The sequence below is a fragment of the Podarcis raffonei genome, chromosome 12, assembly GCF_027172205.1.
Source record: "Podarcis raffonei isolate rPodRaf1 chromosome 12, rPodRaf1.pri, whole genome shotgun sequence".
Classification (NCBI taxonomy): domain Eukaryota; kingdom Metazoa; phylum Chordata; class Lepidosauria; order Squamata; family Lacertidae; genus Podarcis; species Podarcis raffonei.
The window spans coordinates 30717537-30743288 of NC_070613.1; the positions used below are offsets into that span (position 1 = coordinate 30717537).

The window sequence follows — 25752 nt, forward strand, 5'->3', positions numbered from 1 at the left end:
GGCACTTAATTTGACAACTCCACATCTACCTCTAGCATCGCAAACATTACAGTTGGCAACATAAAGCATCATTTTCCTTTGCTTTAAGCCATTTAGACTTTCTTTTGTTTTACTGGCAGCCTTACTTTAGAGTGTACAGAAGGCTGAAACTACAAATTAAGCAAACTATGGACCAGTTAGCTAATCTGGCAAATCTGGTTATAAATTTCCCTAGTCCCACAAAGCAGGTATGGGGAAGCTCTTAACACTTTGGCTGTGACCCCATGGCTTTTATAAACTGTAGGTTTGGCCAAAGTTCTGCTGAAATCAATCGACCATGCTTTCAGGCAATTTGTCTAGGTGTGCGATATAAATATTCAGGGATCAGCAGGACAGTTTTCTGTGTACAATGCCCAAGATAAGCACATCTTGCAAGATGGGGATTAGGAACAGCGTTCTTTCCATTCTTCCTTAAATATTCAAAAAGTCTGTCAAAGAGCACTGGAAATATTTGAGGACAAGGAGCTATTCAGGTGTCTGTTAAGAAAAACTTGAAGAAGACGAGTAACTAGTTTTAGTTGGAGCCAGAAGAGGTTTCTAAATGCATCTGATTGAAGATACTGGCAAAAACCTCTTAAGAGAAACATGGGGTCCCAGGAGAATCACTGGCAAAGTGCTATTCCCACAAGTCTTTTAAGAGTCGACCTTTGGCTAGGACAGCAAAAGGCTTTCGGGGAGAACATTTGAAAACTCTTACATCAAAAAAAGATAAAATATTTGGTCCCACTTCATCATGAAGACCTAGAATCTCTGCACAAGCTGTCCTTATTTTCTGAGCAGCAGAATATCAGGTTATATAGGTGAAAAAATTCAAGGGCATTATGTATGGCTTATCCTTTGAGACTTCTCTGGAGTACGTGTAGTGTCAACAAAAACTGAAAGAGAGAGTTCATTATGTTGCGATCAGTTCATCAGGTCAATCACTCCACCGTAACAGCTAGTCTCAGCGATATAATTGAACATCATGATGTTCAGTAAAATATAAGGCCACGGGACAACAAAACACTAGATTTTTTTTGAAAAAAATACAATATTCAGCTATCACATTTAAGACAGCTGTCAATATTGATAAATAATTGCTTATTTATTTGTCAGAGGAATGTTCTGGGGCCCATAGAAGCTGATGAACAAATCTTGTTAACTGTCATATTTACTTTCTTCCAAACCTCTGGCCTTACTGTTATTACATCAAAAAATATAACCCCCCCCCCAAAAAAAACCCCACTTCTGAACAGACAAGTTGGAATATGGCAGGTATTTTCCTTTGGATGTGAGGAATATTAGTAGCTGGTATAGAAATAAAAAGTGAGAGATGTTTTAGGCACAGGGAATTCATGTCTATGCTTGCAAATTCCCCCATATCTTTCCGCAAAGGGCAAGAGTTTGACTGGTGTACTAAAAATATGATGGCACATAATCGAAGTCTCTTTTTAAAAAAATAAAAATAAATCAAAATTGCCTAAAGGCATAAAAATATAGTCACTAAATGCATATTGGAGTGATGTATTAAAACCCAGACTACTCAGATGCACGTCTTATTTGACTGGAGGCAACAATATGGAATGAGGCAATGCTTTATAACAGTTACTTCATCTCTTTGGGGGTTTATGCTGTTTAGATCAAATTGTTTCTAAGATTTCACTAATGATTTTATGAACAGCTTAACCTTTGTGGGCCCCACAATTTATCTCACAGCGTAGCATGCTACCAGGAACCAATCAGCCTTTTGCTGGGAAAGTAATTCCAATCACATCAACTGGCAGAAATTCCAACAGAAACTAGCTACTGTCGATAGAATCATATTTTATTTTTATCATAATATGGTAACACATAATGGGATGCAATGACTGTGTGTGTGTGTGTGTGAGAGAGAGAGAGAGAAAGAGAGAGAGAGAGAGAGAGAGAGAGAGAGAGAGAGAGAGAGAGAGAGAGATTATGTTTCTGTGTTTCTTTTGGATCCATGTTTTTCAGCCATAACACTGAACTGAACCCTTACATTCTTCCTTCTTTTGTCTCTAACAAGCCCTGCTATGTGCTCCCCAAGCAAGGGATTTGCCATTTATCCTTAACTTGGACATCAGGTAGCACAGGATAACCATGAAGGTGATGGGAAGAATTCACTGCCCAGGGATCAGACCAGTGGAAGGAAGCTTCAAAAATTATAAAAGAACAGCTGCTAATGGTATATCGTGTTGACTGCATTGCTGCCTCCGAGCACAGCTGGCTTAAATGGATTGGCAGCAGACCTGACTGGAGCGAGGCATTTCCAGGTCAATGTAATCCTAACCCCACTTTTCTGGGAGTAAGCCCTACTGTATTCAACCAAATTTACTTCTGAGCAGAATTGATTAGGATTGTGCAGTAAATTTCACTGTGTTCAAAAGGGCTTACACCCTAATAAGCGTGTTTAATGTTGCAGCTGAAATAATCTCAGAACCAGAAAATCATGACAAGGCAAAAGAAAAAGAAGCAACTGACGAGGTCACTAGGAAATACCTCTGTCCTTCTAAAAGAGGCAAATGCACTATCCATTTGAAGATCATCAGTTCCACTGCATAAAAGCCAATCAAGAAAACATTTTCCTTAAAAATATATGAAGGACAACAGCCCAACCCGTGACAAAGTTTGGGTTGCTGGTCAAAGAACTGACAATAATATTTGCCGAAGAAAATAACCGACCGGCTTCATTATAACATACTGAATCAAATTACTATAGAGCCTAAAACATCAATATATCATTTTTATGTAACACAAAATAAATAGAAATCCATTTAATCGAGGCAATAGTGAAGAGTGGAAAAATCAATCACATATAAGAATATATATATATATATATATATATATATATATATATATAATCACAGTACAGCTGCATTTAATACAACTGTCCTTTGAAATTGTAAAGGTAGAAATGGGTGAAGGGGCATAAGCTGTTGTCTTGAGCTCAGCATTTGGTGGTAGGTTTAGCAGCTACCTGTATACCAAAGCCCTGCTGTTTTATCAACATTCTGACACAGCTTAGAATTAGCTTTTGTAGAATAATACCATTCTACATTTATATTCAATGGGTACTTCCCCTCTGGCTTACAACATTTTTGCTGTTAAATAAACAAAAAGAAAGTAAGAAAGAAAATAAATGTTATAATGCTGTTCAGTGGGGCTTATTCCCAGATAAATGGGGTGAGGACTGCAGCCACAGTTAGACACACTATAGTCTCATAGAAACAATGGGACTTGAGATAGCCATGACTAGCTTGTCTCATAGATTTCAGTGGGACTACTGAATGACTAACATAGTCTGGAACCAGCCCACTATCTTTAAAAACCCATTATGTTTTCTACTTATGTTGATATAAAGGAGCTGAGCTACAACATAAAATCTCCGAACTGTAGATATGGCTGACACATGCAATTTGCAGGGTAAAAAAAGCACAGGTGGGAAAACTAAACTAGTTCATCACTGTCCTTTGCTTTCCAAGAAAACCGCAATGCTACTTCTGTTTACAGATGCCTTCAAGCCATGCTCTAGGGCCAATAAGTGATTGATGGAGTGTAGCAAACTCTGAGTACACTGACTCCCAGAAGGCCCCTTGGGTTGAGGGTTGTAGCTGCCAAGGTTTACACAGCTTCATGTAAAACATTATGTCAATTTCTATGAAATTACTGAAATATTTACATCTCATTTGTGTGAAGCAGTAATGACCATCTTTTTAATACAAAGCAGACCAATTCACTGCTGTTGAAAGCTGATAGCCTATGATATAGGTAACTCTTTTAATGGGTCAATAGCAAAGTGCTTAGATGGAAAGCGCTTCAATCTGAGCAGGTTGAAAGCAAAGAGTAAGGTTACCGTACCTACCGTCATAGAGCTTCAGTATGCTGATGACAACGTAGCGTGTACATGCTTAGAGGATGACCTCCAAACCATCCTAAATATCTTCGCAGAAGCTTACGAAAAGCTTGGCCTGCCGCTCAACATCCAAAAAACCAAAGTGCTGCACCAACAAGTACAAAATAACCCCTCTGCAGTGCCACAAATCCATCTCAGTGGTGTAACGTTGGAAAATGTCAATCACTTCTGCTACCTAGGCAGTTATCTTTCCACAAGGGTCAACACTGATGCCGAAATCCAGCATCGCCTGAGCTCTGCGAGTGCGCCTTTCTCCCGATTGAAGTGTAGAGTGTTTGAGGACCGGGACATTTGCAGGGATACCAAAATGCTTGTTTACAAAGCTATTGTACTACCAACCTTACTGTATACTTGTGAAACATGGACACTTACAAACGCCACCCCCAACTTCTCAAAAGATTCCATCAACAGTGTCTCCGAAAACTCTTACACATCACTTGGGAAGACAGGCAAACTATCAGTGTACTGGATGAAGCAAAGATCACCAGTGTTGAAGTAATGATTCCTCAACATCAACTTCGTTGGACTGGTCATGTTGTGCAGATGCCTGATTATCATCTTCCAAAGCAACTACTCTATTCCGAACTTAAAAATGGAAAGCGTAATGCTGGTGGTCAACAAAAGAGGTTTAAAGACTGTCTCAAGGCAAATCTTTAAAAATGTATTATAAACACCAACAACTGGGAAACACTGGCCTGTGAGCGCTCCAGTTGGAGAACAGCCTTTACCAAAGGTGTCATGGACTTTGAAGACACTCAAACACGCAAGGGAGAAATGTGCTAAGATGAAGGCACACTTGGCAACCACACCGTGATCAACTCCCACCCGGAAACCAATGTCCCCACTGTGGAAGGACGTGTGGGTCCAGAATTGGCCTCCACAGTCATTTACGGGCTCACTGTTAAAACCGTGTTTATGGAAGACAATCTTACTCGGCTACGAGTGATCACCAAAGAAGCAGCAGCAGTTTAGCTGTACCATCAAGACCAATGAATGATTTCTAGAAAGACTGACTTTTGTTGGGAATACCAAGAACTTTATAAATTTTGTAAAACACTTGGAAATGTTTTGTTGCAACTATAGGCAGAAATGATACTTTTTCATCGGAATGATGAGTATCTCAACTACAGAAGCATTTTGGAAATTGAGTATAATAGCATAACCATTCTGTTGTTGAATATTTTATAAGGTATTCTAAAAGTGGAAAGATAGCAGAGTTTAGGCAGTTCAGAATGGATGAACTAAAGCAAGCCAAAATATTTCAAAGTTCTGGAGAGTATGCTTTATAAAACCTCTTCAAACTATCATGTTTCCTTGACTATAAGTTGGGTTGTCACATTTGAACATGTTTGCATGTACGATACTTGAAATAGTTACCAAAAAATGTAATACACGAAGCAACTATTATTTGTTTTTAACAGATATATGGAATCATAACTTAATGGTGGTACTTTTTGCAATCAAGCCATGACAAGCTTACATGGCTCTGTTAGTTGTACTTGTATGCACTTAATGAGTTACTGATTTCCTATTCATATTCTCTAAGTCAATTACTTGTTAAGCAGCATCTGCATTTAATTAAGAGTCTTAATTAGTTGATACTTAATATTCTTAAGTCATTTCCTTTTAAGAAGCCTAAGTAAAAATAGCTCTGATTTCAATTAAGGCAAATGTTCAAGGGCTTCTTCTTACATCTGCTGGTGGGGTTGGGATATTTTTTCCCCTCCTAGTTGTTTAAATATAATAAATGTCTCTATGCTAAAATCAGTCACATGTGACATTTTGTTTGGACCTCCTCACACTGACTGATTTCAGAAAAGAAAACATTTTCAGGACACTGATGCATTAATTTTCCACAAACACTGCTGTTTTCAATAACATTAATTAAAAACAATGATTGTATTTATGTTCACTGCAGAGCATTAATTTTGAATATTTAACAGGGATTGTGATTCTCTTTGAATGACAAATTGTCTACATGCCGCAAGAAAAAAATAAAACAGTGTAACCAGGTTTTGTTTAAACTTCACTTCTTGTCACAATTACAGAACTGCAGACTTCATGACATCCTACCTGAGGAAGAGAGCAAACATTATGTGTTTGTTGCATGTATAATGGTACCTCGCAATGCGCACCATGAAGTATGAAGGGGCTGTGAGTGTCCCTAAAGGCCAGAAAGCTAAAATTAGCTAAGGATTTCTGATGCATGTCTGCCACATGTTGACAGACTTAACCAACATAGCAAATGCCACCAATCAGGCAATTTTAGGCTCAAAATATATTTGCAGAATCAGGATAATTCTGTATACAGAACCAAGCACGACTGTGATGATATGAGGAAATATCCCCTACTGCTTGAAATATTGTGCCCAGGATAATAGACTATAAGGAGGGAAAGATAATTATAAGCCGTAATATATTCCATCCCTAAGAGATCTATAAGCTTGAAGAAGCACTGTTCACAAGCAAGCGGAATAATTGCTTTCTACTCCTATGTCTCACTGCCACACACATGAATCATGGCCAGGAAGAAAAAATTGGAAGGAAAAGTATCCCCCCTCCACAACAATTGCTTAATAAGTGCTTGTTGAAATTCCACACAGTTCCTCCCACCGACATAGGTGGGGACTTAAAGGCTGTTCAGGAGTAGCATATTACCTTTACTGTAAGTATTCTTTTGTATACTGCTTCCTGCACTTCGTGAACGAACGGAAATGTGGGAAATCCATGTACAAGTCTGTCCACAGAGTGCTGGCGAGAGAGGATTAAATCGTCCATTACCACTGGGTAGAACAGGTGATAGGGAGGAAGCTCTGTTCTTACTGAAGGGTGACTACACTTGAATGGTGGTGAACAACGTCCAAGGTGGGTCAATGGCATTATTAGCTATTACTAGTCACTGGTGCCTTCACTATGCAGACTGGTCCAGTCTTAACTGGCCTCAGTACCTTGGTTGCCAATGATCCCCTTCAACAATGCCAGGGTTTGCTTCCTTTACCTAGGCTGCAACAAAAGCCATGCCCCCTCCCCATTCATTTTCAATTCAATTCATATAGTCATAAGGGTTTGAGTTCTGTTTCCTACTTGGATACATGGCTGGTATCCAAGAGAACTAAATAAACCTGCTCATTCATTGTCCAGCAGGTCTTGTTTGTTGTTTTGTTAAACAGATTTTAGTCATGTTAAATACATTTTTCATTCTATATGGTGTATTGATTCCAGAAATATTAATAATACTGTATATATTATGCATTGTTTTTGTGAATTTGATACAGCTTTGGTTTTCATTTACTTTTAAAAATGAGCAAAATTACACACACATGTGCGCACACACACACAAAACAGATCCATGTGGTTATGCTGTGACATACAGTATCATTCTAAGATAATGGGTATGCATTTGGGATGCAATATTAATATCTTCTCAAATCCACTCTCAGGTATCTTAATGGGAAATCATATGTGTCTCCATTTATATTACAACCATCAATCAGGCTTATGCTCATGTAGACACTGTCTAAATTTAACAAACAGGGATAAAAAATAAAGAGGCAATGGAATAGTATTTCCCAGTCTAAAAAATAAGTATTTTTAGTTGTAAAATACTGCACCATCTGCCAGCTATATACAGAAGATATATTAAGCAAGTGTGTGAAACAAACACTTTCCATAACCGCGTTACCTCAGAAAATATATTTTAAAATCTAATATCCTCAGGCATTCAAGCTGTGATAACTTGTTTTTTCCTCCCCTGATAATATGATCTCTTTCAACTTTGAATTTTCTGCTGGAGAAGTTCGAGGAAAGGGAACAATGGAGTAGAACTACTAACTTCTTCTTTGTGAAATGCTGCAATCAGAATCTAAATGGCCTAGAGCACTATATAACATGGCCAGGACATTTTCTTTGAGACCCCATTAGGTCTCAAAGCCTCTGGAAGAGGATGATGCAGGCCTGCACTTCCATGATTAGAGAGCAACATCAGTTAACAGGAAGGGTTGTAACCAGCCTTGCGCAAGAGGAAGGCAAGCTTGAGCAACTGGTCTTTGGAACAGGGTGAGAAGCGTTAACTTCCCTGCCTGATCAAAGATACATAAAAAATAAAAATGAGGACTAAACAGTGCTTAATACCATGCCAAACCAATTGTCAATTAAGCCCAACACCATTAACATGGTTATTAGATTTATTTTATTCATTTTTTTAAAAAAAATTAGCATCCTAAAATCACCGTATGTTATTTAGTAACATCTTTTCAGCAGCCAAAATCTAGCATTGTAAGAAGCAGAAACTGTTGGAGAGAAAGAAACTGCTGATTTGGCTGTTACCGGCATTGTTTAAGTTCTTAATTCACACAAATAGCATGGTGCCATGGTCAATGTTTTCTGACACAGGTGGTGTGCACTGAAACAGCACAGCACTTTGCGTCCAATATCAGTGGGCTTCTCCTGTGCAATTTGACAGCTACTTGAAACATTTTCAGGGTTCATTTGTTAATTCAGTCATACTGGGAATGATAAGGACCAGTGAACACCAGCGTATTGATCATAGTCAAGCATAGCAAGCTGCTCCCATGGCTTGAGTCAATCAAGTGTCATTTTGGTAAAAATGAAAAGTGGGAGGGGGGAACTAAGTTTGAAGACAGGCAGGGGAGTAAAATCAATCTGAGTCATGGAACCAAAACAGATCAATCTATCCGACTGATAGGCCAAATTTAAATAAAGCAGAGCAAGGGGAATATAAAATGCTGAAGGGGCAAATTTAGAATATTTTATTAACTGAGGATTTCTAGTGTGTTTCTAACTACTGTGTGTGATACTATATTGCATGGATAAAGAACCCAGGGCTCTCCAGATGTATTGGGCTACAAGTGCCACCATCTCTGCCCACTGACCATGCTGGCTGGGGCTGATGGGAGTTGGGGTCCAACAACAGCTGGTTCCCTATCTCTGCTACATTGGTTCATTTCTACCAATAAATACAATGTGGATGCAATCCAGCTCAGGCAGGAAAACCATCCAGCAAGCCATGAGCATGAATAATAGATCAAAATAATTCCATCATGTCCTGTCTCTATGCTGCCTTCTTTAATTGCATCAACTTTTAGGTTTTGGGACCTAAACTCTGTTTCACCATGAAACAAACTACTTATTAATGTTAAATAAAGAAACAAAAAAATAATAATCTAGGAGTTTCAACAAAGTTAGTCATTGTAATGAAACAAAATGGTTAGGGGGGCTATGTTTCATGAACAGCTCAGCTGAATACAGTTTGTACACATTATTGATCAGCTTTCCTATAACTCCTGTCTTGTTTGCATTAATTTATAAAATAGATAATCTCTTCCTGGTGCTTTGATTCTTTCTACAGTTAAGATGTTGAACTATGTCTTAGATTCTGCAGTCCTCGGATCGTGAGCTGCCCAACAGTTGGATGTTCATTATACTGAAATCACATATATCAGGTCTTTAAACTTGCTGCTGAGGAAGCTGATGTTCTCTTGAGGATTTAGATATTCCATAGCAGGTAAAAGAATTATTTCACACTAATAAGAACTCAACAAAAATTGTGGTCTAGATTAAAGAAAGGTCAATAAGCGAGCAAGAGCTGAGTGAAGGAAATGAACATGACAGGCTTACAGAGGAAATAATAGGCTAATAAGATGGATTTTTAAAATATCATTCATCCATCAGCACAGTATTTCCAAGGCTTAATACCATTTAAGAAAATCATTTACGTTAGCAAAAGGGCCATCAAAGAAGACAGGTCATGGGTATAGTCAAATCGCTTTTGACAGTCTTGCACTGCCTTCCTCCCACATCGTTGCTTTCCCATCCTTGGTTTCTGTCTGTCTTGTTTAAAATAGTGGTGGGTAAACTCCCACAGGGTTGATTATAAACCAGTTTGATATTCACAAGCTTTCTCCGTAAACATTCAAAAACAGGTCATCTGTTGTACAGTAGTTCTGTCCCAGCTTGTAATGTTGTAATGATGCACACTTGATGCATGTGCACCTTATCATATAGTCCACAGGAATCCGTTTCATCTGCAGCTATAGCAGAGTCACTTGGAAAACTAACTGCCCCATGGAGAAACAAGCAAACCATACAGAGGAACAAGGGAAGGGGATTTGGATCTGGAGAGGGGACAACAATCACAATTAGGGAAATGTATGCATACCTCTCCACATACTTAAACAGATATGTAATTTAAGTATTTTGTATTATTTTCTATGCTTATAAAAATATTTTAAGTAAGAGAATTGATCCCAGTAGAGGTGATGATAGCCAAATGAATGGCTGCTTGGTTATTCAATGCGGAGCAATCAGTGAGAGTTCTACAGAGAACCGGATCAAAACTTTCTGTGTACTTGTCTCTAAAGCAATTAGCTTTGGACACTTGGTCTGCTGAACACATGTGCAAAATCTCATTTAACCCTAGGTAGAGGTAGAGGTTTAAAAGCCATATAGAGAACACAAATGGGGAAAGGGGAGCAGGATCTCAGCAGCAAGGAACATGAAGTCCATTCTAGAGCAATATTGTCTACACTCATTTCACAGTAGCTTTCCAGGAATCTTTCCCATCCTACCTAGAGATTGCAGGGATTGTACCTGTGGCCTTCTACATACAAAGTCATGTGTTCCTACCACTGAGCTACTTTCCTTCCTCTATTCCCCCTAGCAGGCTGCATGAAGTGAAGGTTGAAGGGACAGAAGATGGATAAGAAGGTCCTCATTCACTGTAACATCTGCAAAGGCGCCACATAAAGGGTGGGGAACCTGTGGCCCTCCAGATACTGGAGTCCCACTCAACCTTGGCCATGATGGCTGGGGCTGATATGAGTTGGAATCCAACAACATCTGGAGGGCCACAAGTTGCCCGTCCCTGCTGCGAATGATACAACAAGTACACATGAATTGATAAAAGCAAGTTTTTTTGAGCAGGCAGCTCAGCATATGTGCCTACAGTTTGTGTGTTTAGGGGATCTGTGAAGGATGTTCATGGAATGTGCAAAGGCTGAGGGAGGAAATTTCTGTCTCTCACCTATATACACTGATTTCACATAGCTCAACATCTGCATAAAGCTAGTCTGACTCAGAGAATAACTTCTAGGGAGAATGGAGCTCGATTTATAATACTGCCAAACATTGTCAGCTGGAAAAGTGCCATCTCAATAATAATAATAATAATAATAATAATAATAATAATAATAATAATAATAATAATAATGTGGTGGGAGAAGTTGCGCTATGAATCCTGCAGCAATATAAACTGCCACTGTTGTACTATATGATGGTCCTGGTATCCCCATCTTGTGAGGTGGGGAATTAAGATAAGCAACTATTCTTTTCCTAGGTTACTACATTTATGTATTCCTCAGCAATGTTAATACAGAATCTTTCACTGCATTATTTCAGTCAGAGAAATGCTTATGGCAGGTGGGGAGAGGTTGCAGTTTCTGTACTGTTTCTGAGCAGAGTGGATACAGAAGCACTACACTTATCACAGCAGTCGAGATGGCCCCTTGCACTGCCACTAAGCCATCTCAAAATGAAATACCTAAAACATTTCAGGGCAAAAAGGAACCCCTACAATAATGCTGCTTAATCTCTGTATGCACATTTTACATTTGTTGTACCTTTGCCGTTCACAAAGGTTAATCTGCAGCATGGAAAAGTCTTTACCCATCACCTGAGACCTTTAGCCAACTAATCCATGCGATAGGAATTATGATCGGCGTTGATCTAATTTTGCAGCAGGGGGAATTGCTTTTTCTTCTTCTTTTTAACTGCAGCTGCTCTAAATTTAAAGGCTGAGCAGTCAAGTTAAAAAAGAAATCCCCAGCACTTCCTTGTCAGCAAAGAGGAGAGAAGTTCTGCTTTTTTTAAATAATAGCAACAATAATAAAATGCACAGGAGTATATTATATTCTAGACAATGACAACTTAGGGTACTAACTGTCAGGTCTCCCCCTCCAGCTTGAATTAAAATTCTGATTACTGCCATGCACTGTGGAAAGGCAATGACAATCACAAGCCTCTGGCAGAAACGCTGGAGGATAAATCTATTATCCCGGTATTGTCTGAATGGCTGTAATGGCTCCTCTCTTTACAACAAATTGAATAGACATGCTCATCCCTAATTATACACAACACCCCCACAGACACTGCTATTTGAGCCTAATTGTAAAATAAGAGACCTCAGGTTTAAACATAATATCCCAGCTAATTATATTTCAAACACATTAAATGATGCAGAGAGCAGGAAAAAGGAGATACTGATCTGCTTTATGGGCTTAGTTGATAGTAAAGCAATGAAGTTACCGTACAGCAGCACCCCATTCCCCCAAGATGTAAAACACACTGGTTTCTTGCAGTGTGTAGTAAAGAACCCTGGGGCAGGAAAGGAGGCTAAGAAATGCACGGACACTTCAAGTACTTATGAGTCTTTGATAATGTGTTGTTTCAGGTTTAGGTTTTAAACTCTGGCTGTTTAAATCGGAGTTAAGTTGTATGTGTAACTAGCTGTGGGAAGGGAGAGCTAAAGAGGAGCCACCTGAGACGAAGGAGTCTTAAGCCAAGATCCTTTCCTTCACACAAACTGAGAACTTATGCATCTTGTTGTACCTGCCTCCCTCTTCTCTTTCACAGCTGCTAGGTGCTGTGCAGCGCTGCACGGGACAATTATGCGAAGTATTTAATGAACGTCCAAGCAGACAGTCTGCACATAGCCTTCGCACTGGCTGTCATCTGAAACCACTAGAGATGTTTGTTAGAGAAGGGAAGTTACAAACCGTGCAAGGGCTTGGAGGCACAACTCCCTAACCTCCGCCATTGCTATACAGGAGCATACAGAGGCCATTGCTCAAAGCAACACAGACAGTGGCTCTCCAGGGTTTCAAAGAGGAGACTTCCTATTTGTACTTTGTCAATGAATGGTGCCATTTTCACTAAGAACATTCCCTTTAACTAAAGGCTGCTTCACTTGTGAGGCACTGCCCCCTACAGGAAGCACGTTCTCAGGTATGCAAGGATTTCCATCTATACAGTCAAGGCACTCCTAAAATTACCAGATAAAGCAAGCAAAACTTAGGAATGCATGAAGCTATCTCTCATGCCGCGTCAGACCCTTGGTCCTTCTGGAGAGCCAGAGTGGTGTAGTGGTTAAGAGCGGTAGACTCGTAATCTGGGGAACCGGGTTCGCTTCCCCGCTCCTCCACATGCAGCTGCTGGGTGACCTTGGGCCAGTCACACTTCTCTGAAGTCTCTCAGCCCCACTCACTTCACAGAGTGTTTGTTGTGGGGGAGGAAGGGAAAGGAGAATGTTAGCTGCTTTGAGACTCTTTAAAGGGAGTGAAAGGCGGGATATCAACTCCAAACTACTACTACTACTACTACTACTACTACTCTTCTTCTTCTTCTTCTTCTTCTTCTTCTTCTTCTTCTTCTTCTTCTTCTTCTAGCTCAGTTCTGTGCACATGGACTAGCAGTCACTCTGTAGCGTTTCAGAGGGGAGACATTCCTCATCCTACCTGGAGGCACCAGGGATTGAACCTGGGACCTTCTGCATACAGAGCAAGTGCTCTAACATTTGGCTACTGCCCTACTTTTCCTAAAAATGCCTCATGTCAGAAGCTGGCTGGGAGAGAACGAGGAGCCTACAGTCCTGAATGCTGTTGCCCTATCTGGTGACCTATCAGAACTATGGGGAGACCCTAATGCTGAACTCCTTCTTTTGGTCATCCTACAGTTTGTCAGAGAAGCAGGAAGGAGGTGCCAACCATGACACATCAACACAGCAGAATAAGCAATCGTGGCAGGTGGTTCTGCAATGTCTTTTCCATTCTCTCAGCTCCAGCTTCACCAAACTTCTCAAATGCCTGGGTTTGGTTTTTTTGCATTGAACCATGCACAGAAATGCAGGATTTCCTAAAGATGATACTGAAGACACTGTATGCAGCAGGATGAGAAGGAGAAAGGCAGTTAACTCACTTTCATGCGGAAAGGCAATGCCCTAATAGCCTCCTCGTCAGCTGCATCATCCTTCCCTTGGAAATCTCAAGGGCTAACAATGTCCTCTTTTATAATGAAAGCTCAGGACTGGGTAATTTGATTTGAGCTTTGCCATTAAGCAACCCCGAGAAATCACAAGACAAGCTATGACTTAAAGGGTTGGCGTGCCTGTGAGTGTTGTTTGAGACACACAGCATTTGACAGCTATAGCCATCACCTCGTTGTGTAGTAATGTGGCTGAACAATTAGGAAGATATCTCCATTCCTGCCCAATGTGGATGTTCATCAGAGAGCAGACTTATCGCCTACTCTTCACTAGTATTTGTGCAGACATTTTCCTATAAATGATGTACTACAACAAGCCTGGCGCTGCCAGAAAACCAAATGGTGTCTAACAAAAGTACTTCCCCAGGCATGTACAAAGACCATTGGGGGGGGCCCTAATCCAACCTGCCAGTTGGTTTATTCTGGCCCTTGTGGCAGTTCAATCCTTAAAAAAAACTCAACAACTTTGGGGTAAAAATCAACAACTTCAAACCTAAAAAAGGTCAACAACTTTGGTTGGCCCTTTGGTTGGCCCCCATGGCCCTTCATTTCATCAAATCTGGCCCTCTTTGGAAATAGTTTGGACACCACTGCATGACTAGTGCAAGGCTTTCACTTTGCGCAACAAAACCTCCCCTCCTTCTCCTCTCCCTGCTTGCCTCCCTGATCCCCCTGCCCTATCTGCTCCAGAGGGTTGGGGGAGCCCCCAGAAAAGATCTAGGGGGGTGTGTAGGGGAGAGAAGATGGTGACTTCCATTGCACAGCCCAAAGTCCTTGTGCTACAACATTGTTGAACACTGCCCAAAGAGTATATGCTGTATAGCAAGCTGCATGTTTATTATGTGTAGTCCCACACTGTGGAAGTGTTTTCTTGCTGTATTTGATGTTATTGCAGGTGCAAAGGTATGCCGCACTCTGATGTGCATGGCCATATGAGGAAGGGGCAAAAGTTAAAGATCAAAAACTTAAAAGGATTAGGTAGAAAGGCATGGGAAAGCCTTGCCTCTGCCAGAGACCCTGGAGAGCCCCAACTAGTCGCCTTGCATGCCTTTTTCCACCTGGCCGGGAGGGAGGGGCCCTGACTGACTCCAGCTACAATAGCTGAGGCTGCTGAACAGACTCTTGGCTAGGATGTTTGGGGACTGTTATTGGAGTGGGCAGTTACTGCTGGTGGGAGTGGGGGTTTGTATCTTTATTTTAGATCTTGTGATTTGTGTGAAAATTGTTCGGTTTGTTTTTGTATTTTTAAATATATTATTTATTGTTTATGAATACTTTCATTATGTTGTAGTTATGTATTTTTCCCCCACTTTGCAAGCTGCCTTGAGCATGGTTTGAACTGTGGAAATGCAGTATACAAATAAAACTCACCTTGGAGAATAAGGGTTGTTAGGCAAAGGACATATGATGCGCTCAGCTAGCTACATGAAAATAAAGCTTACACTCTAATTCTTGCTTTTCCCAGTTGAGCCCCAACTCAATTATAAAGCAAAATCTGGAGTCACAGTGCAAGACTAGATACAGCTCTGTGTGCACAAGTAATCAACTCCAATTCCCTCTGCCCAATTTAATTACAAAATAACATTTGGTGTAACGGCTAAACGCATACCAGGTGACCTCTCGCTTCAATCTGTCTGAAGCATTTACAAGACTCTGGCTCTGCCGCACAACTTGCACTGTCATTTTTAAAAACATTTTATTGACAGTTTGGAGCACGCTATAGTATTACTAACAAAACTACTCCCTACCTTTACACCTGGTTGATGCATATGCGAAAATAGCTGTGTAAATCTAAGTATATACAGTGCTTTTTTTTTCTAGAAAAAGAGGTGCAGGAACTCCTACTTTTTTTTTGGTGGACAACCCTAAGTTGTTGAGTTGTTTTCTGGCTGAAAAAAAGCCCTGAGTATATATGCTCCACCCATCCACTTTTTCTATTCCTTCAAATTAACTTTTTAATAGAAGAGATTCATGCATATTGCCATATAGCAATTATTATGTTATACATGCATGTTGCCATAGATAGCAATTATTGTGAAAAATCAATATGATGTAATTATTTCCCTTTCAAACCATGATACAATAGCATTTCCTTTGCCCATGGAAATGTTCCGCAACATGACCTGTCAAACCAACTTCAAAGGGCTGAACCACATGTTACAGCCAACCCAAGCCTATTCCTATGATAAAAGGAAGGAGGGTAGTGCAACCCAGCATCATCAATTTCAATGGCAGCCCCATGTAGATTTTTTAAAAAAATATGTACTCATGCCCTTACACTTTGTTTCTTAAGATATTATTAACCTGCCAAAGGAACAATAGCTCACAGATTAGTATTAATCTGCATTTGGACAGAGAGGGAAACATTACTTTCCAGTTCAATTCTATTCAACTAAAAAAAAAAAATGAAATGAAAATTTGAGTCAATCTACCAAGCAAATTCTTATCGTTTCCTTTTTTACCGATTCTATTTCCACCTCCATCTTCTAAAGAAATACTGAAAACACTGACACTTCACACTAGTGAAAATTAGCCTGTCAAAATGCATGATAAAAATGGCAACTCAGATAGTGAATGAGCATGGGAGTTCACATCACATTCCTGTCAACAATTACATCCACCCCTCATTCACACTGCCGTTCCATCAGCATAAATTTGGCACATGTAAAGGGATGTTGGCAACCCACCAACTGTTTGTGATTTGAACTAATCCGAGCCCAATCTTTACTTTCTGATAGTACAAGATCTGCATCCATTGCTGAAACATGTATAGTAAATTTTGCTTTGAATCTATAGCCACTTTTTAATCAGAACACTACAACCAAAATGCAGAATTCCACGCGTGCAGCTGGTTGTTTTTATCTCCCATTTTCTTCAAACAATTTCCTCTTCTTCCATTCAACACTATCTGCATTTTTTAAAAAAACAGCAGACAGTTCAAAACACAGCATTTGTCTATTCCAGGGATAGCTAACATGGTGACCTCTAGCTTTTGTTGTAGAACAACTTCTGGACAGTGCCACAGTGATGGGCCAGCGCTTGCAATTTGGAGGGAGAACAGTTGGCTTCTAGAGCCAAAATAAAAATAAAATTTCCATTGCTGTACACGCAGGATCCTAGTGCCCATCACAGGAACTCAAGAGGACTGGGGTTTTTCTTCCCCCTCCCTTCTTTTTCCCCCTGTGAAACACCAACTCCCCAGAATAAATGAATGAGAAACCCCAGAAAACGGGCGGATCAGCCTACCATCACTGTTGATGCAGACCACCTGTGGCACCTGAGTACCAGGCCCACACTCCTTCTCATTGTCTGGAATGCAGTCTTCCAGTCGTACTATCCTCCAATCAAAGCAAGAAGGTTCTTCACATGGGATGGCTTCAAGCAGATGAGGACAGTTGCCAGTGCCTCCTGTAGGTTCATTTGTAATGCGACGTTTCCTTAGTTTAAAACCTTGAGTATGAGAAATAAGGAGCAATTATCACAGCGATTTCAATGCCCGAGGTATAATCATCGTTTCCAATTCACGTTTTAAACTGTATGGTTTTTGCCAAGTGCTTCCTGAAGACAGCTGTGACATGTTTGTTCAATACAAGACTTTATGTAATTAACATCTCTGAAATAACAAAATATCCAAACCTTGAAAGTCTTGGAACTCTTGCCAATGAACTGCCGACTTCTGCATTGTGTGTTCAAGTGTGTGTGTTTGTGTGTGTATGTGTATTTGTGTGTGTGATAAATCTGAAAAACACATTTCAAGTGCAGCCGCTGGGTAAGTTGAATAATGTTGGCGATACCCCTTGACATTTGCCTGTTCTGTTTATATAGATACTTTTCATATACTTGAGGATGTGAAGAGAATCCATGTGTGAGGCTAGTCACCTGTGTGCTTGACCTTTGCCCTCCCTGTCTCATGAAAGCAGTCATAGGATGTTTGATTTTTAAAAATGTATGGGCGGGGAAAAGGCTCTTCCCACCTCATGCTTTTTTGCCATCTTTTTACATACTGGCATCGGAAATGTGATTTAGTATTTGACAGCATCAACCATAAAACAAATATATTCAGATTGCCTTTGTTTTCTAAACTTTAATCTTCTACCTCTGAGGAGAAAAGCTGCTCAAGTAAGTCTCTGATGACCCAAAAATCCAGAAAAGTACAATACTGACTGAAGAGCAGGCATGGCATAAAACCTTGATCTTCAGCGCTCAGTTCAAGGTGTAGCCAGGCTTCAGCTCTTAGTTCTTGGAATATATTTAGCTTTTTGTGAGGCAGCTCTGAGGCAAATGTGGGGCATTAAAAAAAGAATAACTGAATCTGAAGGAAAAGAAACAGAATGGAACAAAAGTGTAGGAGAAACAGAAACAGGAAATATAGGTAAGAGAAAGAGATGGATCACAATTATAAGTGTATGAGGGGTTTTTAAAAAGCTGACAAATAAACATATTTATCAATCAAAGAGAATGACGTACATTACAATCCCATATATGTCTACTCAAAAGTAAGCCCTACTGAGTCCAATAGAGCTTACTCCTGGGTAGGTGATAAAGGACTGCAGCCTAAAAAATATAAGATGAGAAAGAGGAAAGGGGAGGGTTTGTACTGATTAAGTAGCAAATAGGAACAAGCAAATAAAAAGGGGGGAAGTTTGTAATTCCTGCAGAACGTTTCTGAAAAGGTTTAAGTAAACTGCAGAGGTCAGTTTGCTTCCAAATCCAAGGGCCAGAGGAGCCCACTAAAACAGAGGAAGGCAAAGACAGAAAGAGAATAAGTAAAAGTAAAATGAATTATGTCTCTCTTCAACTATTTGCCTCAAGGTGGCAGAAAAAATAGATTTTAAAGTTACAGTACAACGGCTGTGTTCAAAATGAAGCTGAAATGTGAAGGCAGGGAAGGGTAAGATTGTATGTGGGTGTGTGATCAGTTATGCCTGGAAAGGGACTTTTCACTGTTGACTAGTCAGGAGATTAAAATATTTCTGGATCTGGCCTCCATTACTGTGATAAATTTTGGAATGGGCCATGCTAATAAGATCTACGCCAAGTTTTCAGGGGTCCTCATTGTGGCTCCTGCATCTTCCCCATTCCTAACAGAGGTAACTAGCCTAGAGCTTCTTTATTGCATACTCCAGCCCCTGCAACCTGTGCAAATCTGATTTCAGCAGACAGGTTGGTGGGGGTAGATCTCCCTGGAAACAACAGCATGAAAGGAAAGGAAAGGATGCAACAATAATGTGGGGTGCAGGTGCAGACTAAGAAGCAGAAATTGCAAAACTGGTAGGTCAGAGGAAGGGACAACAGCATGAAGGTGGTACAATTGGGGCCAGCATGTTAAACAGATGCTTGCCCCATTCACTTATAAAATAGGTAGGGTCTACTCTTTGGAGAAAAAGGAGAGCACAGGGAAGAATGAAGACCTTCTCTCTACTCTATGGTTTCCAGCAATCTCCATCACAGTTTGCTTCCAGTATCTCAGCCTTGGGGCTGCAGGACACTTAAAAGCTAGATGGGATGGGGAGGTAAGACAGGGGAGAGGCTGATTTTGTTCCACTCTTCATTAACTTTTTTGGTAGAAAGGAGGAGTGCGGAACCTGTAGCCCTTTGAATGTTGTTGGGCTCCAACTCCCATCAGCCCCAGGCAGAATGGCCCAATGGTCAGGGATGATGGGAGCTGTGGTCTGGCAACATCTTGAGGGTGGCAGATTACTTGCCTCTGGTGTAGAGTTTCCCACCCGTGCTTTGTAGGTGAACTTGACTAAGGTGTTTAAGATGCGTGTGACTGTTCTGCAAGGCTAGTTTGGCTCTTTGACATGTCTCAGGTGCAGCTCCAGTTAAAATGCTGCTGTAAATTCCTGGAGCAAACCATTGCAATGTGCCTGCAAATCGCTGAGAGGAATGGTTTTATTATGTACACATAAACGTTTTGAAGAGCAAAATATTTCTTTGGAAGCTGAATGCTTGGCTATTTTGTGAGCACAAATCATTCCAGATGGATGGTGTCAAGAATGCCATAACTAAGTCCATGGGGATTTCTGTTTGTGAGTGAAGGTGACTTTCTCTGCAGAAATATTTCCTTCTCTGAAATATTGGCAAGTCCACCCTGTTTTCTGACTTGCCTCTACTGATCTCCAAAGCACTGCAGCTGCTTCTTAACATTATTTCTATACCCTCTCACCAAAGATCACGGGGCAGTTTACCACATAAAAATACAAAATGAAAACACAAAGTACATAAAAAACCCAAACCAATAACCCTCCACCCTGCTCCCACAAGCACATTTAAAAAGTCATAAATTGTTTAATCAGCCAAAGGCCTGGATACAGAGAAATGTTTTCATATATATAATGAAGGCACCAGGCGAGACCGCCTGGGGAGAGCATTCCACAAACAGGGAGCCACCACAAAAAGGCCTGTCATCATGTTATCACCCACTGGACCTCTCATGGAGGAGGCACATGAAGAAGGGCCTCAGATGATGATCACAGGGTCTAGGGCCATTCATATGGGGAGAGGCGGTCCTTGAGGTATTGCAGTCCTGAGCCATTTATGGGGGCGCAGTGGCAGTGGCGTAGCGTGCGGGGTGCAGGGGGGCCGGCCGCACCGGGTGCAACATCTGGGGGGGGGGCGCACTCGCACTCACAGCTCTCTGCCCCTACCTCGCTCCACGGGTTAGGGGGCACAAATTACTTGCCTTGCCCCGGGTGCTGACAACCCACGCTACGCCACTGCGCAGTGGGGCAGTGGTCTGTGGGGACCTGTACCAGCCAGGAGAAAGGGGGATCTTCAGAGGCACAGGAAGCTTCAGAGCTGGAGGGAGAGGCAGGCCAGTGCAGTTAAGGGCCGGGTGCTTCCCCACTCTCCCCTGCACCACTGTCTCCCAGAACCAGCAGAGAACTGAAGTGGGAAGAGCAGAAGCAGCTTCCAAGCAGGCGTAGTCTCTAGTTATATGTGTGCAGCCCAGAGGAGGAATGTACATAAACTGCTGGAGGGAGAGTAGTCCCCAGTTGTTGCAATTTCTCGTTATGGCACGGACCTGGAAATTGCTGCCTAGACGCTAGATTGGTTTGGGTCAGTGTCCAGAGCTGTAAAAGCGACTGTGTTACCTGTGATAATAAAGAGTTAAATCTCGGACATATACATTCCTTTGGTTGGGAGACGTCCTCAACACATACCCCTTCTTCAGTGAAGTCCTTATTATCAACAATGACTACAATAAAAGAAGAATTCAGATAGACAGTACTGCTTTAAGGTTCTGAAACTAAGGCAGTAATGGCTGTTTGAATTCCTATTTAATATTTGTCAGCAAACATGGAAGTCTCTTTCTGATCAAATTTTGGTGGCACTGGCCACCTGTCTATATACAAGGCTTATGTCAAAATCAACCTAGAGCTCAAACATTATTCTAGTTTAGCTCAGTATGCAATAAAAGCAACTAATACCCATTTATTTAAAAAATGCACATACCCTTTTTGGCTTGTTGGTCATCACAGCTTTCAAAGGTACATGGCCCCCAAGCAGACCAGGCTGATACCTCACACTCTATGGGGCATGGAATATGGCACAATTGTGTTGTGCTAGGTGTCGGCCCTGTGCACAGTTTGTAGTCCACTGGCTTAGATGCTATAGGGAAGAAAAAGACAGCACAATGGGGTTCTTTGTTTTTATTTCACACATGAATGAAGCTTTGCTGCAAGTCAACACTGCTACCCATCAGAGAGTGCTTTCTCATCTCTTTAATTTGGCCTTCCTCAAGCTGGTGCCCTCTAGTTTTTGAAATGGGGGACGGGGGCGGTTAGAGCCCAGGAAGCTGTACTAGAAGCTATACTAGAGCTAGTTCATATCCAAGACATGATGTTTGGAAATCTCTGAAAATACTGCATAATTTCCAAGCATTCTGTTCTTCCATTCCATGAAACGAAAACACAGCTGCGCCATAAGCAATGACACCACTTTCAAAAGGCTATTTCAGACCACCTAAGGGATGCATGTGTGAAGTCCACACTGTTAAAGAAAAGGAAGTTTGAATAGGTATACATATGCTGTGTAGTTTCTCAAACCCCTCTTTCCTGCAAGAGGGGGAAATGACAGCAGTGTGCTTTCCATATGCTATATCCAGACAGAATTATTAATCGAGTGGCCTATGAGGATCCCTTACCCGGGTACATGCATGCAATGGCACAGGAAATAGAAGCAAAGTGTATCTCCTTAGGAAGCTTTCTATGACTCTTGAGATAGCAGGGAGCACATTACACAAACTAGTTAGAGACACTTAAGAAATAAGAATTGACTAGCTGGATTCTCCAATAATAGCCAGCCATAACCACCGGGGGCTCATAAACAGCACATAAGCTGTGAGATAACTCAATCACAAGTATATTGCCTCTGAACACCAAGGCTCCATTTTTAGCTTTAAAAAAAGAGAAGAAAAGCTGGTCCGTGCTGTTTCCAGCCCAGTTTTGTGAATGGTACATGCTATAGTGATATCTCCAGCCCAAACCATTGAGGATCATCTTGCACAATTTCACTGTATCAGATTTACAGAAGAGGATTGCATATATGGAGGAAGGTGTTTTTTTTATCTACCAACAAAGCTACTTCACTCTAGGAAATCCTTTACTCTAGTAACTGAGGCTGCGATGAAATTGCACAATTTATTGCTCCACAAAGTGGCTCACAACCAAATAAAACCATTTAAAATATTAATTTAGAACACTAAAACCTAATCCCAGCACAGAAATTAACAACACAGCCATGAAATAGGAATTGCAGTAGACTTAAACATCACCTCCATTCTATACTCCTGGCATAGAAAACATTTGACGGCCTTTAAAAAAAATATGGTCTTTGTGGCCAACTGAGAAGAGGCCTGCCTAGAATCCAAAGGGATCAAATTTCACTGCATGGCCACTGCCAAGAAGGTCCTTGTGATAACAACCAAAGGCTCTCCAAACCAGGAGCAGTCAGTTTGGTGCCCTACAGAGGTGGTTGGGTTACAAATCCCACTATTACTGACTATATTGGCCATGCTAACTAAGGTCCAACAACATCTGTAAGGCACCCCAGCTTTGCACATGCAGGTGAAAGCAACCCCTTACTTTCTGAATTAAGGTTTGTAAGCAATAGAACATGTAAGTCACAGTGTTTTGTACAGCACAGGAAGTAAAGGAGCCGCTAAATGCATTAAAAGGAATATGAGAAATAAATTTCTAGTTTATCTGTATTGTTCCATGCATGCCGAAGTGTAATCAGTTATGCTCTTTTATCATTCTTTTTAATATCTTCAACGTTTTAATGTAAAAGCCCACAGCTTCAGAAACAGAGAAACTGGTTTGTTTGTTTTTAATAGAGCGGTGTGTCCTCTATACAGCCAACACACTTTTCTCAAACTGAAGAGCGAGTCCTTAGACGTGTTTCATTGAAACGTCAGACTGAAGGCCTCAATTACATACCTGTTATTTCAAAAGTGATTGATAGAAGTGGTGCAGCACTAGCCCTCGATGTGCTCTGTGACTGACTTTCTGAAATAGCAGGGACAAAGACCGCCATGAATACAAGAGAACGGAGGGTTTTTAATACAGCCTAAGACAGAACGAGCTGCTTAGAATTACACAGCTTACACTGCAAGTATGGAGCATCTAACAGATATAGTGGTTGAGTTTCCTTTGTTTGTTTGCCATTCCCTAGTTCAAACTGTGCTGATCGGCACAGACTGGCAGAGAAGTGGGAGGTAGGTGTGTGTGTGTGTTTGTTTGTTTGTGTGTGTGTGTCCCTATGTGTATATGCAGGCCTGCCTGCCTGTATGTGTGTGAGAGAGAGCAGGTGTGGGACGGTCACATCACCTTTGAATAATACATAGAAATCTCAATATAGTTTACCCCTGTGATGTCCTCCTGCCTCCTACAGCTTTATAAACATAAGCTCAACTTTCTCTCTTTACTAGCTGAACCTCTAGGGAAGGTTACTGAGACAGAGCAGTTCAATAGTCTCCAGTTCTCCTAACACATTCTAACAAGAATAGCTTTGATGTCAGCCTATACTAAGAAAAGATGTTATGGACTATTGAACTCCTGATCCCCTTTGGAAATTTGTTGCTGGCTTTATTAACGTCTTTCTTTGTGCAAGACTTACTGTCACCATCTAAATGGTACAAACATTTTGATTCTTCCTCACTGACTGGTTGATTGCCCTGTCCTCTCAGATGGTCTGCATTATAAAAATTATGCACTTCCATCATTATTGGGTTGAAATATGTGCCACATGCAGAGCAAGAATGGTTTGATCCAAGTATCTGGATCAAAATCAGCACTTGGCTATCTAGCCTTCTCAAGTAACACCTCCGTGTGCACAGACCGTGTTCTGGGTCTCTAAAACATCATTCTTATTTGAAACAAGCTAAGGACACCTCTGTGGCTGTATTTCTTTGAAAATCAATGTGTACAGCCTAATGCCAGAATATGTTGTGGGTGTTTCAGGTCGTTCGAAACTGTGGGCTAGGATGCATTTTATTCAAGTTTATTTGGGTTTTATGAATTGTTTTATACCATTAAAGAAGGAGTGGGAACTATATTGTTAAATTCTACCATACAATTGCTTCACTTATTTAGACCATGTCACTTCCTTAAAGATACAATCCACTGGTTAAGTTCTCAAGAGTTTTGTGAACTTGTAAAATTCCCATTTCAATGTCGGTATACACAGAGAAGGGAAAGTCTCTTTGTTTTTTTCAAGTTGTTAGAGAGAGATTAACCTGATAGAATGCTGATTCCATGACAGGGTGGTCTACGGAGCCTTTTTCTTTTGCAATCTCCATACCCATGGAACATTTCTTAGATTTCATAAATATACTGTAACCTTAAGGCTGCCTTTATCAACCTGATGTATTCCAGATGTTTTGGACAAGGATTCTCATCAGTACCAGCCAGCACATCAATGTGGGCTGGGGCTCTAGTCCAAAACTCTATGTGGAGCTACCTTGAAGATGGTCCAGAGGCTGCAGAATGCAGCTGCTAGGTTGGGAAGCGGGCAGCTCTGATGGGACCATGTGACACCAGTCCTGAAAGCTCTGTACTGGCTGCCAGTGACCTACTAGGCCCAATTCAAGGTGTTAGTACTAGCACATGAAATCTTGGAGGTGAGGCTGTGGTGGTGCTGCCACTGGGGGCCACCCAATTAGTGCTGACCTGCGGCAGGACCTTTTCAGTGGTGATTCCCCAGTTGTAGAAGGCCCTCCCCTAGTGTGGTGTGCCTGTCTGTAACATGATTAATTTTCAGGAGGAATATGAAAACATTCCTATTTACCAAGCATTTGGCTGAAGAACGCTGTTCCTGGCAACCTTAAGATCATTGGACGGGATAATGTTTTTAACTGCTTTTAGAAAGTGCTGACCTGTAACTGCTTTCGGATACTTTTAACTGTAATTGATTTTAGAATGTTTTAACTGTTTTAGAAAGTTTTTTGCTGTGTTTCTGATGAAGGGGCGGCATATAAATTCATTCATTCGATAAATAAAACATCTGGAGAGGACAAGATTGGCATGGGCAGCCTTAAGTTGTGGGAGGCATGCAAAAAAGAGGGAGATTATAGCAAAACACTGTTAAATGCAACCTTGCCCACTATAAATGAGAAGAGGGGTTGTGAGACTCAAGAGATTTTTCAGGTAATATAAGAAGGGAATGTAAAGATAAACTTTTCATTTAAATGAGAAATTGAGCTACTGAAGAACTACAAATGGATTCTGAAATAGAAATAGTTT

General features: G+C 40.9%; 1 protein-coding gene across 3 annotated transcripts in view; it reads right to left on the reverse strand.

Moving 5' to 3' along the window:
- The window catches only part of THSD7A (thrombospondin type 1 domain containing 7A), a 219576-nt gene that overhangs the window by 89697 nt on the left and 104127 nt on the right, over positions 1–25752 (reverse strand). For 2 of the 3 annotated variants that reach the window (XM_053409571.1, XM_053409569.1), the window contains exons 6-8: positions 23449–23517; positions 21464–21619; positions 17252–17455 (exon numbers count right to left, since the gene is read on the reverse strand). In XM_053409571.1, the coding sequence (XP_053265546.1) occupies positions 17252–17455; positions 21464–21619; positions 23449–23517 (429 nt within the window). The remainder of the gene's footprint in view (positions 1–17251; positions 17456–21463; positions 21620–23448; positions 23518–25752) is intronic. The other variant, XM_053409570.1, reaches the window with a different exon arrangement.